The sequence below is a fragment of the Pinus tabuliformis genome, chromosome 3_1 (assembly GCF_031772625.1).
Source record: "Pinus tabuliformis cultivar Carrire ecotype Pingquan chromosome 3_1, CPIR1, whole genome shotgun sequence".
Taxonomy (NCBI): Eukaryota; Viridiplantae; Streptophyta; class Pinopsida; order Pinales; family Pinaceae; genus Pinus; species Pinus tabuliformis.
Genome location: NC_142301.1, coordinates 845054446 through 845075499, shown reverse-complemented (window position 1 = coordinate 845075499; position 21054 = coordinate 845054446). Strand labels below are relative to the sequence as shown.

At 41.7% G+C, this 21054-nt stretch overlaps 1 protein-coding gene across 2 annotated transcripts in view; it reads right to left on the bottom strand.

The window, feature by feature from the left end:
* Window positions 1-21054, bottom strand: part of LOC149190171 (coiled-coil protein) — a 462536-nt gene that overhangs the window by 111802 nt on the left and 329680 nt on the right. For both annotated transcript variants that reach the window (XR_016255961.1, XM_089412056.1), the window contains exon 21: window positions 8150-8212. Coding sequence is in view for 1 of the 2 variants with exons in the window: in XM_089412056.1 (XP_089268182.1) it covers window positions 8150-8212 (63 nt within the window). In the remaining variant the exon portion in view is untranslated. The remainder of the gene's footprint in view (window positions 1-8149; window positions 8213-21054) is intronic.

Sequence of the window (21054 nt, the reverse complement as noted above, 5' to 3'; positions counted from 1 at the left end):
AAACAGGTCAGATTTGACCTCTAGTCAACCTCAGTCAACTCGGCCTCCAACAGCAAGAATAGGAAACCCAAAACAATCTGAAATCTTCAGTTAAACTGCAGTCAACACTGGGACAGATCTGTGGTCAACCTTTGACAGTCAACGTTGGTCAAAGTGTGGTCAAAACAGGTCAAGGAAGCTGCCCAGAAATGTGGCCTGCCTAGGAGAGGTTGCCCAACCCAATCCGCAATCAAAGAAGTCTCCACACTGGTCAATGATGTCCAATCTACCCACCTGTAGCTCGGTCAACCCAAGTCAACACTGCCCTAACCAGAATCTGTGTCCTCCTTTCAGCCACACATGTGAGAGAGAGGTGCTCCTCTAATGCGTAGGAGAGAGAGAAGAATGTGAGATGAGATGTGTGGAATAATGCCACAAGGTCTCCTATTGGGGGCGAAAATACCTATTTTGCTTGTTGGCCGACCTTGACAAATTGTCAAGAATACAAATAAATTCATATCTCCATGAATACATGTCGGAATCGGATGATCGTTAGATCAATCATACACTTCTCAAAGAGAGGAATCCAAGAAAAATATCAACTGTCATAAATAAGGTGACCCACATGGAGTTTGGCCCTAATTGCCAATTTTCACACTCCCTCTCAACTAGGGAGAACTCCATCTCCTAATCCATCTGATTGTCGGTACTATATGTGCCATCAGTGCACTGCTCTGCTCTGCTCTATTGAACTATGAAGAAGAAGAAGTGATCGAGAATGTATCATACCATTCTCTACTGACCCGAAGTCAGTCCTAGATAGAGAGTGTCACATAGCACTCTTACTGACCCGAAGTCAGTCCCAATGAAGAGAGTGTGTCATACCACTCTTACTGATCTGAAATCAGTTCCAAATAAAGAGAGTGTCTCATACCACTTACTAACCCGAAGTCAGTTCCAATTGATCCCAAATCAATATCATCCTAGCATAGGGAGTATGGTAGTTACACGATACGTCCATCAGTACTACTATGGTCCGTATCCTCATTTCCCTACTCACTGGCCAGATGAGGGGCACTTCCCATGAGTCCCAAACTACATGGGTAGGATGTCACAGCAAGTGAAGGATGAACCACTCATCCTGCCTACATGTCGCCACGGGGTATCACAGGGGAAGGTTGAACCACTCACCCTATACACAACAAACCACTAGGGGAAGGTTGAACCACTCACCCTATGGTTGTTGATCGCTCCAAGAAGTACCACTCCTTTCTTTCCAGATGCACCCAATTTACTTCTCTTCTCTTTCGGCGCATGAAAGTATACAGGACTTCTAGAAATTCTAAAATGCAAGACATTGGGTTTCTTACCAGTGAACATTTCTTCCGAAGCCTTTGAGTCCAATGCTTTATGAGGGCATCGGTCTTGAACATATACAGCAGTATTCACAGCTTCGGCCCATAGAAACTTTGGAAGCCTTTGATCATGGAGCATGGCATGAACAGCTTCCACAATCGTACGATTCTTCCTTTCAACCACACCATTTTGCTCAGGAGTGTATGGTGTTGCGGTCTCCCTCTTAATGCCAGCTTCTTTGCAAAAGTCATGTTGGACCCATACTTGGTCCCATTATCAGTCCTTAATATCTTGATTCTCTTTTCAGTTTGATTTTCGATCAAGGCTTTGAAGTGACGAAACCAAGTGAACACTTCATCCTTCTTTTTCAAGAAGTAGATCCAAGTCTTGCGAGAATAATCATCTGTAAAAGTGAGATAATATAGATATCCTCCCAAAGAGTTTACGGGCATCATACCAGATATGTCGGAGTGAACCAACTGCAAAATATCGGAGGTCTTGCTATTACTTGAGGGGAATGGTCCCCTTTTAAGCTTTCCTTCAGCACATCCTAGACATACACCTTCATGCTCTACTTTGAACTCGAGCATCCCTATCACCATTTATCTCACATCGGGTAGAGCCTTATAATGAAGGTGGGCAAACCTTCGGTGCCATAGTTCAGATTGTAGAGATGTGTCACAAGACATGACCCCTAGTGGACTTCCTCCAACTTGATATAAAGAGTCAACCCAAAACCCAAGAGTAAAAGCATCTTTAAAATTCTTTTTCCAAACACATACCTTTCCATCGATGAATGCCACCTTGTAGCCTTTGTCTTCCATTGTCGAAATGGACACTAGGTTCTTCTTGAGATCAGGTACATATAAAACTTCTTATAAATGGATTCTGTTACCCTAATTTAATTGATGGGTAACATTCCCTACACCATTTACGGGATAGGTGGAATTGTCTCCAAGAATAATCTCCAAGTTTGTCTCCTTCTCTATCAGATTAGAGAGAGCTTCCTTGTAACCAGTGAAGTGCCTTGAGGCACCACTATCAATAAGCCAATTTCCAAATGAGTCCAGAGGAGAGGTAGTGGAGAGCGTTGATATCAGATAATACTCATCTTGCTTATTGTTAACAACATTTGATTCATACCTCGAGTTCCTTGCTTTCTTGGAGGGTTGACCATTTCCTTGATTTCCCGCATTCCTTTTTCCTTTGCCATTGAACTTGCCATTCCTTTCATTGTTGTTGTTGAGGTTGCCCTTGGAGAGATTTTGATCATCATCATGTGATATGTCCTTTCTATTTTGACACTCCCTCGTATGTTGGCCAAATTTGTTGCAAACAAAGCATCTTCACTTCCTTCCACCCTTCAATTTGGGCTTTCCTTTGAAATGACCTTTAGACCCAGAATTACTTTTGATTTTGGCATGAGAGGAGAAAGCAGTGGGGTTGCCTTTGTTTGAAGGAATTTCTCGCTCCACCATCCTTGTCCCTTCTTGAATGCATCTCAACATCAATTCTTCAAACCCCAGAATTCGATCATTATTGAGAATAGTGGTTTTAAATATATACCATTCGGATGGGAGCCCTCCAAGGGTAGTCATAGTTAGTTCCCTGTCAGGAATGACTTCTCCAATTGATAGAAGATCATTCTTGATCTCAGTGATCCTTAAGAAGTAGGATTGAATATCCTCGTCCTTGCCCTTCTTAATATCCTTCAACTTTTTTTTGAGGAACAAAACTTGATTTGCATCACTAACCTTAAACAAGCTCACCAATCTGTCGTAGATCTCCTTGGAGGTGTTCAACTCAGAAATGTAGGCCAGCAGATGCTTGTCAATTGAATCTCAGATAATCTTCTTCGCTTTGACTTCACCCTTAGTGTACTTATTCTTTGTAGCAGCGGGTGCATTTGATGGAGGCTTCGGGATTTTACCCCTCACATAGTCCAACACTTCTTGTTCTTCCAATGTCAGATCAAGAGACATCTTCCATCCGTGATAGCCAGACTTCTCACAGAGCTTGTCTTCAGTCGGGAAGTGGGATGAGGAACCCATTTAGCCTTTTTTCCTTTCCAACTGTCTTCGGTGATTGCTCTTTCACTCTTGCTTGGGCTTTCTCTTCACCTCAGCTCTAATCCCATGTTAATTTTGGTATGTTCTATGCTTAAGAGCAATTTACTTCAAATTTTCTTATTAGCCCAATATCAATTTCCAGAATAGCAATCACATCAGCATGATAGTAAAATGGAGATAGAACATAAATGTAACAGTAGAAGACAAGCCAAGACAAGAGGACACAAGATGTGGCACCAGCCAAGGACAAACCCCAATGCGGGGAAACCCTTGATCAATTCTTCTTATATTCTTCAATAATTCAGCAAAGAGAGAGAGAGATAGTACAACTATACAAATCTGTAATTTTATGATAGCCGCAGAAAAACCCTAACCAGCAAAGTCAAGGCTGGTCAAACAGGTCAGATTTGACCTCTAGTCAACCTCAGTCAACTCGGCCTCCAACAGCAAGAATAGGCAACCCAAAACAGTTTGAAATCTCCAATTAAACTGCAGTCAACGCTGGGACAGATCTGCGGTCAACCTTTGACAGTCAATGTTGGTCAAAGTGTGGTATCAAAACAGGTCAAGGAAGCTACCGAGAAATGCGGCCTGCCTAGGAGAGGCGACCCTACCCAATCCGCAGTCAAAGAAGTCTCCACGTTGGTCAACGTTGTCCAATTTACCCACCTGCAGCTCGGTCAACCCAAGTCAACACTGCCCTAACCAGAATCTGCGTCCTCCTTTCAGCCACACATGTGAGAGAAAGATGCTCCTCTAATGCGTAGGAGAGAGAGAGAAGAATGTGAGATGAGATGAGTGGAATAATTCCACAAGGTCTCCTCCTTTTATCTGAAACGTTGAGGATAAGTTGGGGGCGAAAATCATTGTTTTGCTTGTTGGCAGACCTTGACAAATTGTCAAGAATACAAATAAATTCATATCTTCATGAATACATGTCGGAATCGGATGATCGTTAGATCAATCCTATACCTCTCAGGGAGAGGAATCCAAGAAAAATATTAGCTGCCATAAATAAAGTGACCCACATGGATTTTTGCCCTAGTTTCCAATTTTAACAACTCTTCTTATTGGTGTTTTCACTATTGTACTCATTTCCTTTCACATTAGATCTTACATAATTACTTTCTATTGCTAGATTAGATCTAGGAGATGTCATGAGACTACCACTTCATATCACACTAGTGTTACCCTTCATTCAACTATTGTGGTTATTTGTTGTATATAGATAAGATTATCTTATCTCAACTTGAAATAGGCAATAACCTAGTTCACTCTATGGGCGTTTGTCAACTTCTACGAGTAATAACATTTAGATTTTTTTCTTTCTCTTTACTATCAACCTAAGTCACAAGACACAATGACTCGAGACATGGATGACGGAAATATGTGTCTGACACCAGACACAACAACCCAAAAAACAAGACACAAAGGACAATATATATATATATATATAGATAGATAGATAGATAGATAGATAGATATAACAAATTAGTGAAATTACACATACAAAAATGAAATATAGACATAAAGATTCAAATTTTGTTAGAATTTAGAAACTAGAATATTTACATGATACAAATTCAATCATGCAACTAGTTACTACTTAGTACTTACTAGTACTACATCAATGATGATCAAATGACAAACACACAAGAAATTAGAACCATAAACTATAGTTTTCTCATTAAGTCATCAAAATCAAAATGCATTACATAGTCACTAAGACACTACTACTAAATGTGGGATATCAATGGCAAATACAAACTAGGTTGGATGCTTGAACCATAGATGGAAGAATCTCAAAGATCATGACTATCAGTAGTCCTCCTCCATGTTAGAATTAGCGAAGTCAGCCTTACTAGCAGATGGATCACTAGAAGATGTTAATGAAATTGACGTAGGGGGACAACATCATTAGGCAGAATTCTCTCTCTCATTTGACCTTTTCCATTTGCCCTTGCCAAGTGAACCATCATTGATGTGAAGTGTGAAATGAGCAAGAATATGGACCATCGTATGAAAAAACTTGAAGTCGGGTTGACAAATCAACTTTCCTACCACTCACAATCCCTTCAAAGCTACATATAACCCTTAGCTCCACACCTAAACATCTTAGAGTTTCAAATGGCTAAATAAAATGAGAAGAAAAAGACAAGTTTCCTTTTCTGAGAGCATGTGTCATAAAATTGAAACAAATCTATGGCACGTGTCAGACAGGAGTTTGGAAAACTCATATCTGACATGTGTCGCATTGAATCTATGTCTGACACATGGGATACGGGACACACAGCTCCCTAACTATTAAAATTGGCACCTACAGCCAAACTCCATGTGGGTCATCTTATTTATGGTAGCTGATATTTTTCTTGGATCCCTCTCATCAAGAGGTGTAGGATTGATCTAAAGATCATCTAATTCCAATAAGTATTCATGGAGATATGAATTTATTTGTGTTATGGGACAATTCATCAAGGTTGGCCAGCAACCAAATAATCCCCACATGTGCTCAACATTTTAGTATAAAAGGAGGTGACTTGATAGTCATTTGATCACACACCTCACTCTTGATTTCTCTCCACTTGTTTGGGTTTTAGTGAAAGAGAATTCTAAGAGGACGAAGCCCTAGATGCAGTAGGGAAGGAGCCTAAGCTTGAAGTCTAAACGCAGAGCTAGATGATGCCCTCGCAGCTCTACGGAAGACCTATATCAAGGAAGATGCAGTCTACCCTAACACTGTCAAGGAAGATGCAGTCATATTGTGGAGGAAATAGCCCTAAAGGAACTCGTTGGAGGCAAGGGAAGCTTTGTCTTAGCCACAACAAAGAGGCACAGAAAAATGTGGGTTTTGGAGGTTGTTTCAGGGTCATTTTGTGAAGGCCAAGTTGTTGTTAGGAGGGTCGAGGTACCTTCCTAGAGGACCGAGGCAGAGGAGGTTAGTTTCAAGTTGTTTTGGGTTTGATGTGTGGGCTAGAAACTCTGTTTGAAGGGGTTGTAAGCTACAACAAGGTTGTGTGGTAGGCCGCAGGCCATACCACCACAGCAAGGGATAGCGTGGGTTGTTTTGGGGTTATGTTGTGCCCTAATCTTCAGCGTGGAGGCAGAGGGTTCACACTAGGGTAGGCCGCAGAGATTAAGGGTTGTTTGGGTGACTGTTTGAGGGTTGTTGCAGCAGTCTAAGGTGCCCTAACCAGTCACTATCACAACAGCAGCAAAGCAGACTTGGAGTAGCAGTTTGTGTGGTGTGTTGGGTCAATGTTGTGACCAGATTTGGATCAGTTTGTTGAGCAGCCTGTGGGAGCCAAGTTGGAGGCTTGATTGGGTGATCGAGAGCCTCCATAGGTGCAGCAATGGTACATGGGACAACAATGATACTTGGTGCAGCAATAGTACATGGGACAACAATGATACTTGGTGCAGCAATGGTACATGGGACAACAATGAGTACACGTTGTACAGTGCAGCATAGTGCACATAGGAGCAGAAATGCATAGCATGATGTACAGTGCAGCATGCTATAGATCAGTATTGTTGGACATTGGTGCAACAATGGGACAACATGGTAATGATGAGGTATTGCAGCAACAGGATAATGAGGTATTACAGCATGCATTTGGGTGCAGTATCGTGCAATGATGAGCTCAGCATAGTGCAACAGTACCGTGATGAGTACAGTCATGATTAGTGAAGCATGATGAGATGTAGCAGAGTGATGATGGGTGCAGTACAGTGAGGTGCAGAATGATGATGAGGAGCAGCACAATGATAAGTGCAGCAAGGCGATGGAGTCACCTTGGAGAATCAGTTGAATCAGCATGTCTTCAACTGAGTTCAGCTACCTCATGTATCATCTTCTTAGAGATGATCTATGCTCTTATTTAGATAAGTCAAAGTGTTGACTTCTGTTGTATATGTACTATCTCTCTCTCTCTGCTGAACTATTGAAGAACATATAAGAATAATTGATCAAGGGTTCCCCACATTGGGGTTTGTCCCGGGCTAGTGCCACATCTTGTGTCCTCTAGTCTTGGCTTGTCTTCTGCGATTTATGTTTATGTTCTATCTGCAATTTACTATTATGCTAATGTGATTGCTAATCTGGAAAAGATATTGAGCTAACTGTGAAAATTGAAATAAATTGCTCTAAGCATAGAACATACCTAAAATTAACTCTGACAATGTGTCCTGTGACTTAGCTATCAACTAAGTTCAACAATATTTGAGTACCAACTGGTGTCTTTGAGAGATTACTATATCTCACTGGATATATCTAAAGTACATTTCAGATTAGTGTCCCTAAACCAGGTTGCTTTACAAATTATTACTTCGCACACTTCATCTTATAAGGTTATTCTGATTTCTAACTTTTACTGAAGCCTACACAAGGATTTATTGTGGGTCATTCTTATGAAAAACGCACCAACTCTCTACTAGAACACAAGCCAATGGACACACATGAACAAATCTCCATTGACAGGAAGGATTCATGCTGAAAGTCAAATTCCTAACAGATCTCCCAACAACAAATCTTCACATAAAAACCAAATAAGCAGCACATTATATACCAATTTCTCTATGTAAAATTTTTAAAATGGACATTTACCCTAGAAGCAAGAAATTAATGAGACTATCACAATTACACACACATATATATAGTATTCAAATCTTCTTCTACTTAATAATTTTTATGGTACATCATGGAAATATTCATAAATGATAACATGCTGTAATCAGCTTTTACTTACCCATTGTGCTCCATTCCAAGATCTTTTAATTCCCATTTTGCATTTGCAATTCGATCCACATATCTGAAAACAAAAGTTTAAATGTAAGATAGGGTTTACTACAGGCTCCTTCTTGAGCTACATGTCAGAACTTTCACAAACTTAATAACAAAGGCTAAGAAAACCCCCCTAGAACATCGGCAGTATAGATATTCAATATGTACAATGTTTAGTTAAACCTAAACTAAACCAAGGTTACTTGGGAGCGGGAGCAAAAACAGGGAGTGGGAGCGAATTTTTATATAATATATATCTTTTTATATTTTGATGCATATATGCCAACAAAAGCATGTAGAATGATGAATTAGATATAAAAAGCATAAAAACATAGATTGAACCATATAACATCAATCATCTAGAAGTTATAATCTTCATCAACCACGTCCACAAGTTAGTAACATACAACATATTTAGTCTCACGATTCATCAATCATAAAGTTTCAAGCTTTCAAAATTCAATATATAACATTTATCATCATTGATCACCAGAGTTGTACTTGTAAGCTAAGTGTAACCATTACAACAAAGAATATCTAACATGAAATGAAATTTTAGAAAATGAAATGAAATGAAACAACTCTCACGAAGCATCATATTCATAATTCATTACCAATGACTTATCATTGCCAACTTCAAACTTCAAACTTAAATTGTCATATATTGTTTACAAAAAATATCATAATAAATATGAAAGAATCAACAGTTATAAAAACTACTAGAAATTAGAAAAGACAAGTAAATCTATTTATCTAATGCTAATGCTTGAGCCTCTTGCCGCCACGAGAAATGTCTAATTTTTGAGTCTTGTTGGAAAATCAGGATCTTTGTCATTAATACCAATGTTCCACCAACACTCCAGGACAGGGAGACACGGGTGCGAGGAGATGCACAAGGGGGACGTGTGGGAGTACCCTCAAATTTTAGGGAAATTTAGGGGGGCACAGGGGGATGTCAAGGTATATAATTTTTTTTCCTTTTTAATATATAATCTAATTATGTATGTATCATTGTATTTATGCTTTCATTATTGAATATGAATTTGAATATATATAAATACAATGATACATACATAATTGAATTATATAATGAAATACATTGATCCATACTCATCATCCTTACTGATTCATCCATAGACCACGAGATTCAATAATGAAATACTCTTATCTATATTCATTATTAATTATTCAGCATTCTAGAATCTACATTGATTTAAAAATTTCATCATTCATCATTCTAGATGCTAAATTGATTTAAAATTAAAATTCTTCATTCATCATTCTAGATTCTAAATTGATTTAAAATTAAAATTCTTCATTCATCATTCTAGAATTTAATTAGTACTAAGCAAAATAGACTATAATAGATACCGAAATCTGAACACTGGAATAGTAAACTGATATAACTAAAACTTAAAAATAGTAGAGCGATGAGTCTAAAAGTCACAATAAGTACACAAAGGGCTTGGTGCTCTTGATTAAATACTAATTCCATACCCTTGTACATGACAAAATGCAATAGAAACATTGCAATCCATCGAAACCCGAATTCCTGAAAAAATGTTAAGCCTGCTGGATTTTGAGTGAGATCTAAAATTCTACTTTTTCAATATGAAATCCAATGAGGTCAGAACCACTCTCAAACATCCTGAGTCATTTCATGGTAATGTTAAAAATTAAAGTAAAAGGATGAAAATGAAAGATAAAGGAGAATGTCACTTTTACTTTAAGAATTTAACATTACCATGAATTGCATAGCATTAGTAAGGAAACATGGTCAAACAATAGCTTTTCCCTGTCATAAATCATTGTTCAGAAGCAAATTTAAAGAGGGACGCATAGCCCATTTTGAGGGCAGACACCCAGACGTCCCCCTTTTGGGGAGTCGCATCCCCCACGCTGAGGAAACGTCCCCCCATGCGTCTCCCCAAAAGGGGGGCGTGGGGAAACGTTTCCCCAGACATCCCCCTGTCCTGGGTGCTTGGGATGAGAGGGTGCACACACCCGACCCTGGGGGACAAGTCCTCGTGGAACACTGATTAATATCACCCTCTAAGCAATAACATAAGATAGAAAAAACACGGCATGTCAAGTCAAGATTTTGTTTGACTGATGGGTACATTTTTAGTAGGGTCATGATAGAGGAGTTCGACAACCAAAGTCACTAACATCAAGGTACATAGAGGGATTGGTGCTCTTGATTAAATACAAGCTCCGTACCCTAATACATGACAAAATACAATGGAAACATCGTGTGAAAATTCTTGAATCTAACACATCAGAAACCCCTACTGCAATTACTGGTTTACAATTCCTACTTGTTCTTTACATTAACAAGTTATTTAATTGCATAAACATCAAAGTAAACACTATTGCATTCTTCGCAAATATACAGATCATGCAATGAAACAAACAAAGATAATAACATCACAAGGGACATCGTTATTTTTGGACAATCGTCCCCGAAAAACCCAATTCAGGAAAACCAATGCAGCATATAGAGGGTTTGTATTATTAAGCAAATTTTGTGAATACAACTAAGGTGCTAGAAATGGCTCACCCAACAAAGAATTCCTCGGTAGTAGTACCTCTATGCAGAGACAGAGATTCCGACAAAACAGCAACCAAATGATCAAACCCCATAGTGACTTTGGTTGTTCCCTATGCTACGCAGAGAAAGTTGCTCCAAGCACTGCTCTAGAACTGCGTCACTCATCTAGGAGCTGTGTCATCCTCTCACGACTCAGAATCTGTTGATTTGCTCCCAGTCTACCCCACAGAATCTCCCCAGCGCTGCCTCTGAGGCCCAACGTTAGCCTCTGTGGCTTTTGCGTCTCACTGCATCAGCCCTCTGCGTCCTTTGCGTCAGCTTTACGACCTCTGTGTCAGTCCTTCTAGGGCCTGTGTTGTCTCTCCCGACACTATGCTGCCTCTTTGCTATGTATTCTTCAAGCTCGAATGAAAATACCTTGTTGAACTACCCCTCACTACAACTCTGATCACTAACTTGATTTCCTCAATAAACCTCACCCGAGAAAATCGAGTTCTTTGATCACTTCGTCTATTTCCAACTAACCCTCAAGCCTCCTCTTATACTTTTCCTGTTGACGAATCAACAACCGAGATTAAGTCCCTAATCAAGGACTAAGATTAGAACTAGCTTGATCCATGTCACTTAGAACTTTCTCACCCATATTTTATTAATACACATTAATATTTTTATTTTCCTAAGTTTAGACTTACTAACCCATTAGAAATATTAATTATTTTAATAACTCCTCATTCGGGTGGAATTTCTCCAAACGATTTCTGGGTCTTAAAGATCTCATGTGCCTTAGCCTCTCCAGCAATTTTCAAGGCTAGAGCACATCCGATGCTACCCAAAATCAACACTCCCTCTTAGCGAGGAATGTGCTCTAGCAATGCTTCACCATAGAAGCATCACATTGATCCTCCGCATCGGTCCTCTGTGCTGATGCTTGGCCTGTTGCCCCACATCCACAACACCGCTGCTTCCTGTACTACTACCCATGACACTGCCACTACCACTACTACATCTGTACTGCATCTCCCTCTCATCATGCCGCATCATGTAGCCTATAGCATTGCCACTACTAACTGTTGCACTGCATCTCAGTTACCGAAAAGTAAGTAACTGACTTCACCCAAACATTGACATCCCGATCAGTTTGGAAGCCTCATGATGTTGAAGCCACCTCTATTGCTATCATGTGCTCCCTCTGCTACCATTCACTGCTACAACCTCTTTTGTGCCTCTCGCAATGTTGCAACCTCCACTGCGCTGCTACAAACTTCTGCACTCTAGCACTGCCTTGTCAATCCATCACAACCCGACACCTATTATCATGCTACTGTCTTTAAGGGCTCCCGTAGTCGGATGTGATCCAAGAGTTTGGGAACCTCAAGGATCTTTCCCGGTATGTAGTCCTCTCAACTACAACTCTAGATCACCCCACCTCTTCTCTAGAGGCGCATGAGCACTCATGCCACAATCATCATCCGTCTCAACATCCTTCTCCGCCTTTGCTAGAGCAGCCTTTGAGTTAGAAGCTTCTCCCTTGCCTTTCTTCCTAGGGCACTGAGAGGCATAATGTCCCAGCTCCTCACAGTTGAAGTACTTGACCTTGGAGATGTCTTTCTTCTTCCTTTTCTATAGCCCCTGTTGTCCTGCTAACGCGGGAGTTGCATCCTCCTCCTCCCTGCCTTGGTCAATCTCCTGAGCTCTTCCTGTCGAAGAGTTGCCCACATCTCCTCCCAACTAGGGAGAGTAGCCTGCCCAAAATGCTTTGCACAAACGTCTCCCACTCCTCAGATACTGCATTGAGGGCAGTCCTTACTAAGAACTCTGGATCTGGGGTAGACCCCACAAAGGTAAGTTGGTCGCAAATCCACTGCAACCTGAGAAATAAGGGATTTATGTCGATTTTGGGTAGCATCGAATGTGCTCTAGCCATGAAAATTAGTGGAGAGGCTAATGAAGCATAAAAACTATGGCTGAAGCAAGAAAACTGGTAGCTTGAAAACTTGAATGTAAAAATACACACAGGTATTTAATGATAATAGTTTATTAATATATAAAATTGTATAAGATGATTGAATGTTACAATGAGGCCCTGCTTTTATACCTCAGCAGGTGACCTTTCGTGATTAGGCATGTCTTTTAGACATGCCTTTTCACTTAACTTAACGAGTATTTAACATAACTAGTATTTGATTATTTAATATTTACATTAATTTTATTTATGCCATTCGTTATGAATTATATTCATAACAGCTAACATGAGATCTCCAAGACCCAGAAATGATTTGGGTAGACTCTACCTCGTTAAGGAGATATTAAAATAATTAATAATTTTAATGGAGTTCCTAAGTCTAAACAACCGGAAAAAATAAAATATTAATGGATATTAATATAAAACAGGGTTAAAAGGTTCTAAATGACATGGATCAAGCGAAATCTAATCTTAGTCGTTGATTAGAGATGTAATATCACCCGTTGAAGGACCAACAGGAAAAGTATAAGAGGAGGCTTGAGGGTTAGTTCGAGAATACACCAGAGTGATCAGTCATTCAATTTTCTAGAGCGGGGTTTCCTAAGAGAAATCGAATCAGTGATCAGAGTTGTAGTGAGGGGCAGTGAGTACAAGGCAGAGAGGCAGAGATAGTATCGGAAGACTAGGGAAGAGGCAGAGAGGCAGATGCAGAGCGAGAGGGAGCCACACAAAGGCTAGTAGGGACTCCGCAGAGGCCAGAAGGGCCTACGTCATCCACGCAGAAGCTGCAGGAGTGACGCAGAGGGTCAGAGAGGCTACGCAGAGCCTTAGAAGGCTGACGCAAAGGCCAGGAGGGTTGATGCTAAGCTTTAGATTGTCTTGGAGAGGGTTTCGTGGGGCAAACTTTCCAAATATCTGCTTTCGAATAGAGAGGTATTACTACCAGATTATTTTCTCTATCGAGTGAGCTAGTTTGGCACCAAGTTGTACTCAGAAAGGCTGCATAATAATATAACCCTCAGAATTGCTACACCGGTTTTCCCAAGTTGGGCTTTTCTAGGGACGATTGTCCAAAAATAACAATGTCACTTGTGTGTTTGTCTATTTCTTTCAACTGTTGATCTTAGATTGTTGAGACTGTATTTTGTTTATTTCAGTGTTTATATGGTTAAACAACTTGTTAGTAATTAAACAAGTAGGCAGAATCAACCAAAGAATACAAATAAAATTTCTAACGGATAATACTTAGAAATTTCAACATGGTATTAGAGCATTGCAGATCACAGGAGAGTTGAAGGCACCAACTGAATCAGAGCATTTTTAGCAGAAACAGATGTCCTGAGTGACAGAAGTTGTTCCTAGCAGAAAGAAACAGAGAAGGGTTGATGCAAAGGGACTACGTAATCAATTCAAGCCAGAGAGAGGCCAGCGTAGAGGCTAAGGAGGAAAGAAGAGGCTCACGAAGAAACACGCAGAGACCAGGAGGGTTGACGTAGTTGGCTAGTGGAGCAATTCGCCAGTGTCGCTATTGCGCAAAGCCTAGAGGCTCAGTTTTTTAGCTGCTGAGGCGTAGGAAGTTGTGGGCAGATTGCAGGGAGTAAAGTTGGTGGGGTGTTGTTGCTGCCGAGACAGAATAGTACCTAACAGGGCAAAACCAAGGTAAAGGGAGTCGCTACCTAGCCGGATTTTTAGCCAAGAAATCCAGATCAATATTGCAAGTGCATAGGAGATCGGAGAGATGCGATTCGACGGGTGGCAGGAGGATTTCCAGGAGGGAAATTGAGACTCACAGGGAGTCTAGCAGAGAACTTCCAAGAGGGAAGTAGCAACTCAGAAGGAGTCGAAAAGAGAACTTCCATGTGGGAAGTAGAGACTCAGAGGAGTCGAAAGGAAGAGAAGAGAGATGGCCATGAATGGACTGAGGGATCAAGACAAGCTTGACGCGGGCATCCAATTTTGTCATATGGAAAGCCAGGATCCTGTCCATTCTAGATAGACATCACATCAAGGCCTTCGTCTTGAGAACCGTGGCTGTCTGAGTTGACCGAGCCAAAAATGAAAGGTATGAGGATGTAATGGTTAAGGCGAAATGCATAATCCTTGATGGGGTCAAGGATCATGTGGTCCTGCATATTGCCGAGAAGGAGATGGCAAAGGAAATGTGGGACACCTTGAAGACATTGTATCAGCACACTTCAATGCAAAGGAAGATTCTACTGGAGAATCAACTGCGGTCATACCAGATGTAGAAGGGGGAGCAGGTAGATCACTTCCTCAGCAAATCGCCGTTGATTTGGGGTAGCATAGGATGTGATCTAGCCATGAAAATTGGAAGAGAGGCTAAAGCACATGAGATCTCCAAGACCCAAAAATGGTTTGGACAGATTGTACCCGGTTTGGGAGATATTAAAATAATTAATATTTTTAATGCAGTTCCTAAGACTAAACCAACGAAAAATAAAATATTAATGGGTATTAATATAAAACAGGGTTAGAAGGTTCCACAAGTCATGGATCAAGACAAATCTAATCTTAGCCGTTGATTAGAGATTTAATCTCGGCCTTTGAAGGACCAACGAGAAAAGTATAAAAAGAGGCTTGAGGGTCAGTTGGAGAACACACCAGAGTGATCAGTCATTCATTTTGCTAGAGCGGGGTTGCTAAGCAAAGTTGAATTAGTGATCAGCAGTGAGGGACAGTGAGTACAAGGCAGAAGCAGAGACAATACTAAGAGACCAGCGCAGAAGAAGAGAGAGCAAGAGCAGCAGCCAGTCCAGGCTACATAGAGCCTAGCAGAGTCAGCGCAGAGGCCAGAGGGACTGCGTCATCCACGCAAAGGTTGCTGGAGTGACGCAGAGGGTCCCAGAGGTTGCATAATGCCTCAAAGGGCTGACGGAGGTCAGTAGGAGGCTGACGCAGGTCAGCAGGAGGGTGACGCAGAGGGTCCTAGGGCTGATGCGGGTTAGACAGACATCGTATCAAGGGCTTTTCCTTGAGAGTGATGGCTATCGCAATTGACCCAATAGCTAATGAAAGGTACGAGGAGGCAATGGCTAAGGCAAAGTGTATCATCCTTGATGGAGTCAACGATCATGTGGTCCCACATATTGCCCAAAAGGAAACGGCAAAGGAGACATGGAACACTTTGAAGACATTGTACCAGCATACTTTCATGCAGAGGAAGATGCTCCAGGAGAATCAGCTAAGTTCATACCAGATGCAGAAGGGAGAGTAGAGAGATGTCTTCCTCGATCGGTTGAAGGAGATCCATGACCAACTAACTTCCATAGGGGCCACGTCGGATCAGAAGTTGATGGTAAGGACCGCACTTAACACAATCTCCAAGGATTGAGAGACATTTGTCCAGAGCATACTGGGCAAGACGAGTCTTTTGGATTGGGAAGAACTGTGGGTGGTTCTTCGTCAAGAAGAGATCAGATGGCTGACCAAGGCGGGGAGTAGTGGCAAAGGGGTCAGGATCAAGAAGGAAGAGGAAGAGAATGCGGCTCTAGCATCTGCGAGAAAGTAGGAGAAGAGGAAGAAGAAGGACCTCTCCAAGGTCAAGTGCTTCTGTTGTGGGGAACTAAGTCACTATGCGAACCAATGTCTGAGGAAGAAAAGTAAGGGAGAGGCTTCTGACTTGAAGGGAGCGCCAGCAAGGGCGGAGAAAGAAGTTGAGGAGGATGACAATTGTGCCATGAGTGCTCATGTGCCACTTGAGAAGAAGTGGGGAGACATCGAGTTGTAGTCAAGAAGACTACAGGCAATGAGGGGCAAGATACTTGAGGTACCCAACCTCTTGGATTATACCTTGTTATAGGAGCCCCGAAGAAGAGTCGTAGGACTGGCGGATGTTGGTAGAGATGGATGCGGATGAAGCGGCAAAGAGTGCTACAGTGCAGGAGTCCCTAGGTAGTGCGAGGCTAGCAGGCTACAACAGTGCGAGAGGAACGGGAGTGTTGCACCAGTGCAGGATGGCACAGAGAGGTGTGCAACGGTGCGAGATGCAGGGAGTTGTTGCAGCAGCGTAGAGGTCAGTAAAGGAAGCACTTGATAGCGGCAAAGGGAGCTTCAGCATCAGGAGTGTTTCTAGCCTGACAATGATGTCAGGAGTTGGGAGGATCAGTTACTTACTTCTCAATAACTGAGTTGCAGTGCAGTAGCAGTATGCAGTAGCATGATGCAGCATGATGAGAGGGGATGCAGTGCAGATGCAATGTTGGGAGGATGGACCAACAATAGCACGGATGTAGAGGGAATTGACTTACAGATGCAGAAGTGGCAGTGGCAGGGCCATGGGCAACAATATCAGATGCAGCAGTGTAGAGGATGTTGGGCAGGGAGGCCTAGCATCAGCACAAGTACCGGTGTCGGATAATCAGTGTGATGCTCAGTGTGGAGTATTACTAGAGCATAGTCCTCGCTAAGGAGGAGTATTGATTTGGGGTAGCATCGGATGTGCTCTAGCCATGAAAATTGGTGGAGAGGCTAACAAACCTGAGATCTTTAAGGCCCATAAATGGTTTGGATAGATTGTACCCGGTTTGGGAGATAATCAATATTTTTAATGGAGTTCCTAAGTCTAAACTTAGGAAAAATAAAATATTAATGGGTATTAATATAAAACTAGGTTAGAAGGTTCCAAAAGTCATGGATCAAGCCAAATCTAATCTTAACCGTTGATTAGAGATTTAATCTCGACCGTTGAAGGACCAACGAGAAATGTATAAGAAGAGGCTTGAGGGTCAGTTGGAGAACACACTAGAGTGATCAGTCATTCATTTTGCTAGAGCGGGGTTGCTAAGCAAAGTTGAATTAGTGATCAGTAGCGAGGGACAGTGAGTACAAGGCAGAAGCAGAGACAATACTAAGAGACCAGTGCAAAAGAAGAGAGAGCAAGAGCAGCAGCCAGTCCAGGCTACATAGAGCCTAGCAGAGTCAGCGCAGAGGCCAGAGGGACTGCGTCATCCACGCAAAGGTTGCTGGAGTGACGCAGAGGGTCCCAGAGGTTGCATAATGCCTCAAAGGGCTGACGCAGGTCAGTAGGAGGCTGACGCAGGTCAGCAGGAGGCTGGCGCAGAGGGTCCTAGGGCTGATGCGGGTTCGCAAGAGGCAGACGCAGAGGCCAAAAGGGCCAGCACTGAGCTTGAGTTGTACCGGAGAGGGTTACGTGGGACAAGTTTTCTGAATACCTATTTCTAGATATAGAGGCATTGTTGTCGTGTATTTTTCTCTGTTGGGTGAGCCGGTTAGGTACTCAGTTGTACTCAGAAAGACTGCATAATAATATAACCCTCTGAATCGCTGCACCGATTTTCCTGCATTGTGTCTTTTTGGGGACCATTGTCTGAAAATAATGGTGTCACTTGTGTGCTTGCTTTTTTTCAGTTGATGATTTGTAGATGTTGTGACTGTATTGTGTTTATTTCGATATTTAAATGTTTTAAATAACTTGTTTGAATTTAAACAAGTAAAAGAAATAAACCAGCAGAAAACAAATTAATTTTCTAACGGATAGACTTAGAAAATTCAACAATTGCAGGAAATCCAGGACCAACTAACTTCCATAGGGGCCACGCCGGATCAGGAGTTGATGGTGAGGACCGCCCTAAACGCAGTCTCCGAGGAGTGGAAGACATTTGTCCAAAGCATTCTGGGCAGAGTGAATCTTCCAGATTGGGAAGAATTATAGGCAGCTCTTTGCCAAGAAGAGATCAAACGGTTGAACAAGAGAGGAAGTAACAGCAAAGGAGCCTGGGTTAAGAAAGAGGAAGAAGAGGATGCAGCTCTGGCATCTGCAGGGAAGCAGGATAAGAGGAAGAAAAAAGACCTCTCCAAGATAAAGTGCTTCAACTGTGGAGAATTGGGCATTATGTGAACAAGTGCCCGAGGAAGAAGAATAAGGGAGAGGCGTCTGACTCCAAGGCAGCGCCAGCGAAGGCAGAAAAGGGGGTAGAGGAGGATGACGATTGTGCCATGAGTGCTCATGTACCTCTAAAGAAGAGGTGGGTAGGCATCGAGCTGTAGTGAGGAAGACTACAAGTGATGAGGGACAGGATCCTTGAGGTACCCAAACTCTTGGATTATACCCGGCTACGGGAGCCCCGAAGTGAGAGTAGCAGGATGGTGAATGTCGGTAGAAACAGATGCAGATGAAGTGGCAGAGAGTGCTAGAAGTGCAGAAGTCCCATGCAACGAATAGACGGTTGCAGTAGTGCAAGAGGCACAGAGGAGGTTGCAGCAGTGCAGGATGGCACAGAGAGGTTTGCAGCAGTGCGAGAGGCACAGAGTTGTTGCAGCAGCGCAGAGGCAGCAGAGGGAGCAAAGGATAGCGGTAGAGTGAGCTTCAACATCGGGAGAGTTTCTAGCCTAACAAGGATGCCAGTAGTTGGGTGGATTAGTTACTTACTTCTCATGAACTGAGTTGCAGTGCAGTAGCAGTAAGCAGTAGCACGATGCAGCATGATGAGAGGGGCTTGCAGTGCAGATGTAATGTTGGAAGAAAGGACCAGCAGTAGCACGGATGTAGAGGGAGCTGCCATACGGATGCAGCAGTGGCGGTGGCATCAGAACTGCTCTAGCAATGAAAATTGGGGTGGCATCAGAACTGCTCTAGCCATGAAAATTGGTGGAGAGAATAAAGCACATGAGATCTCCAAGACCCAGAAATGGTTTGCGCAGAACCTATCGAGGTGGTGCTTCCCTCTACCTTGGTTCAGTCTCCTTAGACACTATTTTGCACCGACAGAAACAACATCCCACCAGCTCCTCAAATCAAAACCTGCACAACTCCCTTAGACCTGGCAACTCAAAGAATCTGAGCCCTTCAGGCTCTATGCAGTCTCTATGTGGGCTAAATCTGCTCCTCCCGGCCTACTGCGTCAATCCTTCCTGCCTCAGAAGGATGGTGTGGCTCTGCGTGAGACTGATCTGCCCTCCTCTGCCTCTGTGTTGGCCCTGTGAGAAGAATATTCTCTCTACTTTACTCATACAATAATGAGCAAATTGTGCGCCATTAACTCTCAAAAGTGAAAACTATTAAAAAAAGTTGTCCAACTTGTAGCCCCATAAATGGCTGCTAGCACCTTCATAAAATGTTGAGCTCATTTATGGCAATGGTTGGCAACTACTAATCAAAAAATCACTGATAATATCTTAATATTGTTGAATTTTGGTAGTTGTGGTTGGTATTCTTTACTATACAAGTCAGCCCTAAACAAAATGAAATAGAAATAATTTAAAATTTAAATTTTGCCTCCATATATAAGGTCAATTCCAATTGTTTAAGTCAATCCAGCACTAAGAGATGTGCTTTTTGGGAACCTTAGATCATTATAAAAGAGTCTCTCGACCTCCTCCATGTTACACCAATTTGGATCATCATTATCTATTTTTGTTTATGTTCACATGTGTGAAAGCTTCAAATCTAATCATCATTATCCTCCTAATCATCTTTATTTTTAAATCACACATGTGTGATCTATCAATAAATTGATGATCACATGTGTGAAAGCTTCAAATCTAATCATCATAATCCTCCTAATCATTATCTATTTTTAATTGATGATCCATGAAGCTTTCACACATGTGTAATTTAAAAATAAAGATGATTAGGAGGATTATGATGATTAGATTTGAAGCTTTCACACATGTGAACAATAAATCCTCCTAATCATCTTTATTTTTAAATCACACGTGTGATCTATCAATAAATTGATGATGCATGATCATCAATTTAAAAATTAATCCATGTTCACATGTGTGAAAGCTTCAAATCTAATCATCATAATCCTCCTAATCATCTTTATTTTTAGCTTCTAATCATCTTTATTTTTAAATTGATGATCCATGATCCACTAAGGCACATGTGTGAAAGGGAGGATTTCTGAGGCAGAATTTGAAGGACAAGTAGCAGGTCACTAAGGCACATGATCCATGATCATCAATTTAAAAATTAATCCATGTTCACATGTGTGAAAGCTTCAAATCTAATCATCATAATCCTCCTAATCATCTTCATTTTTAGCTTCTAATCATCTTTATTTTTAAATTGATGATCCATGATCCACTAAGGCACATGTGTGAAAGGGAGGATTTCTGAGGCAGAATTTGAAGGACAAGTAGCAGACCACTAAGGCACATGATCCATGATCCACTAAGGCACATGTGTGAAAGGGAGGATTTCTGAGGCAGAATTTGAAGGACAAGTTTATGTTTGTTCCGAGGCAGAATTTGAAGGACGAGTTTCTATTAGTATGAGGCCAAAAGGCCTCGGGTTTGATATTTTGTTTCTATGTAAGGGCTAAATCCCTAAAAGGAGAACTTATCGCCTCAGATTGATGTAAAGGCTGGATCG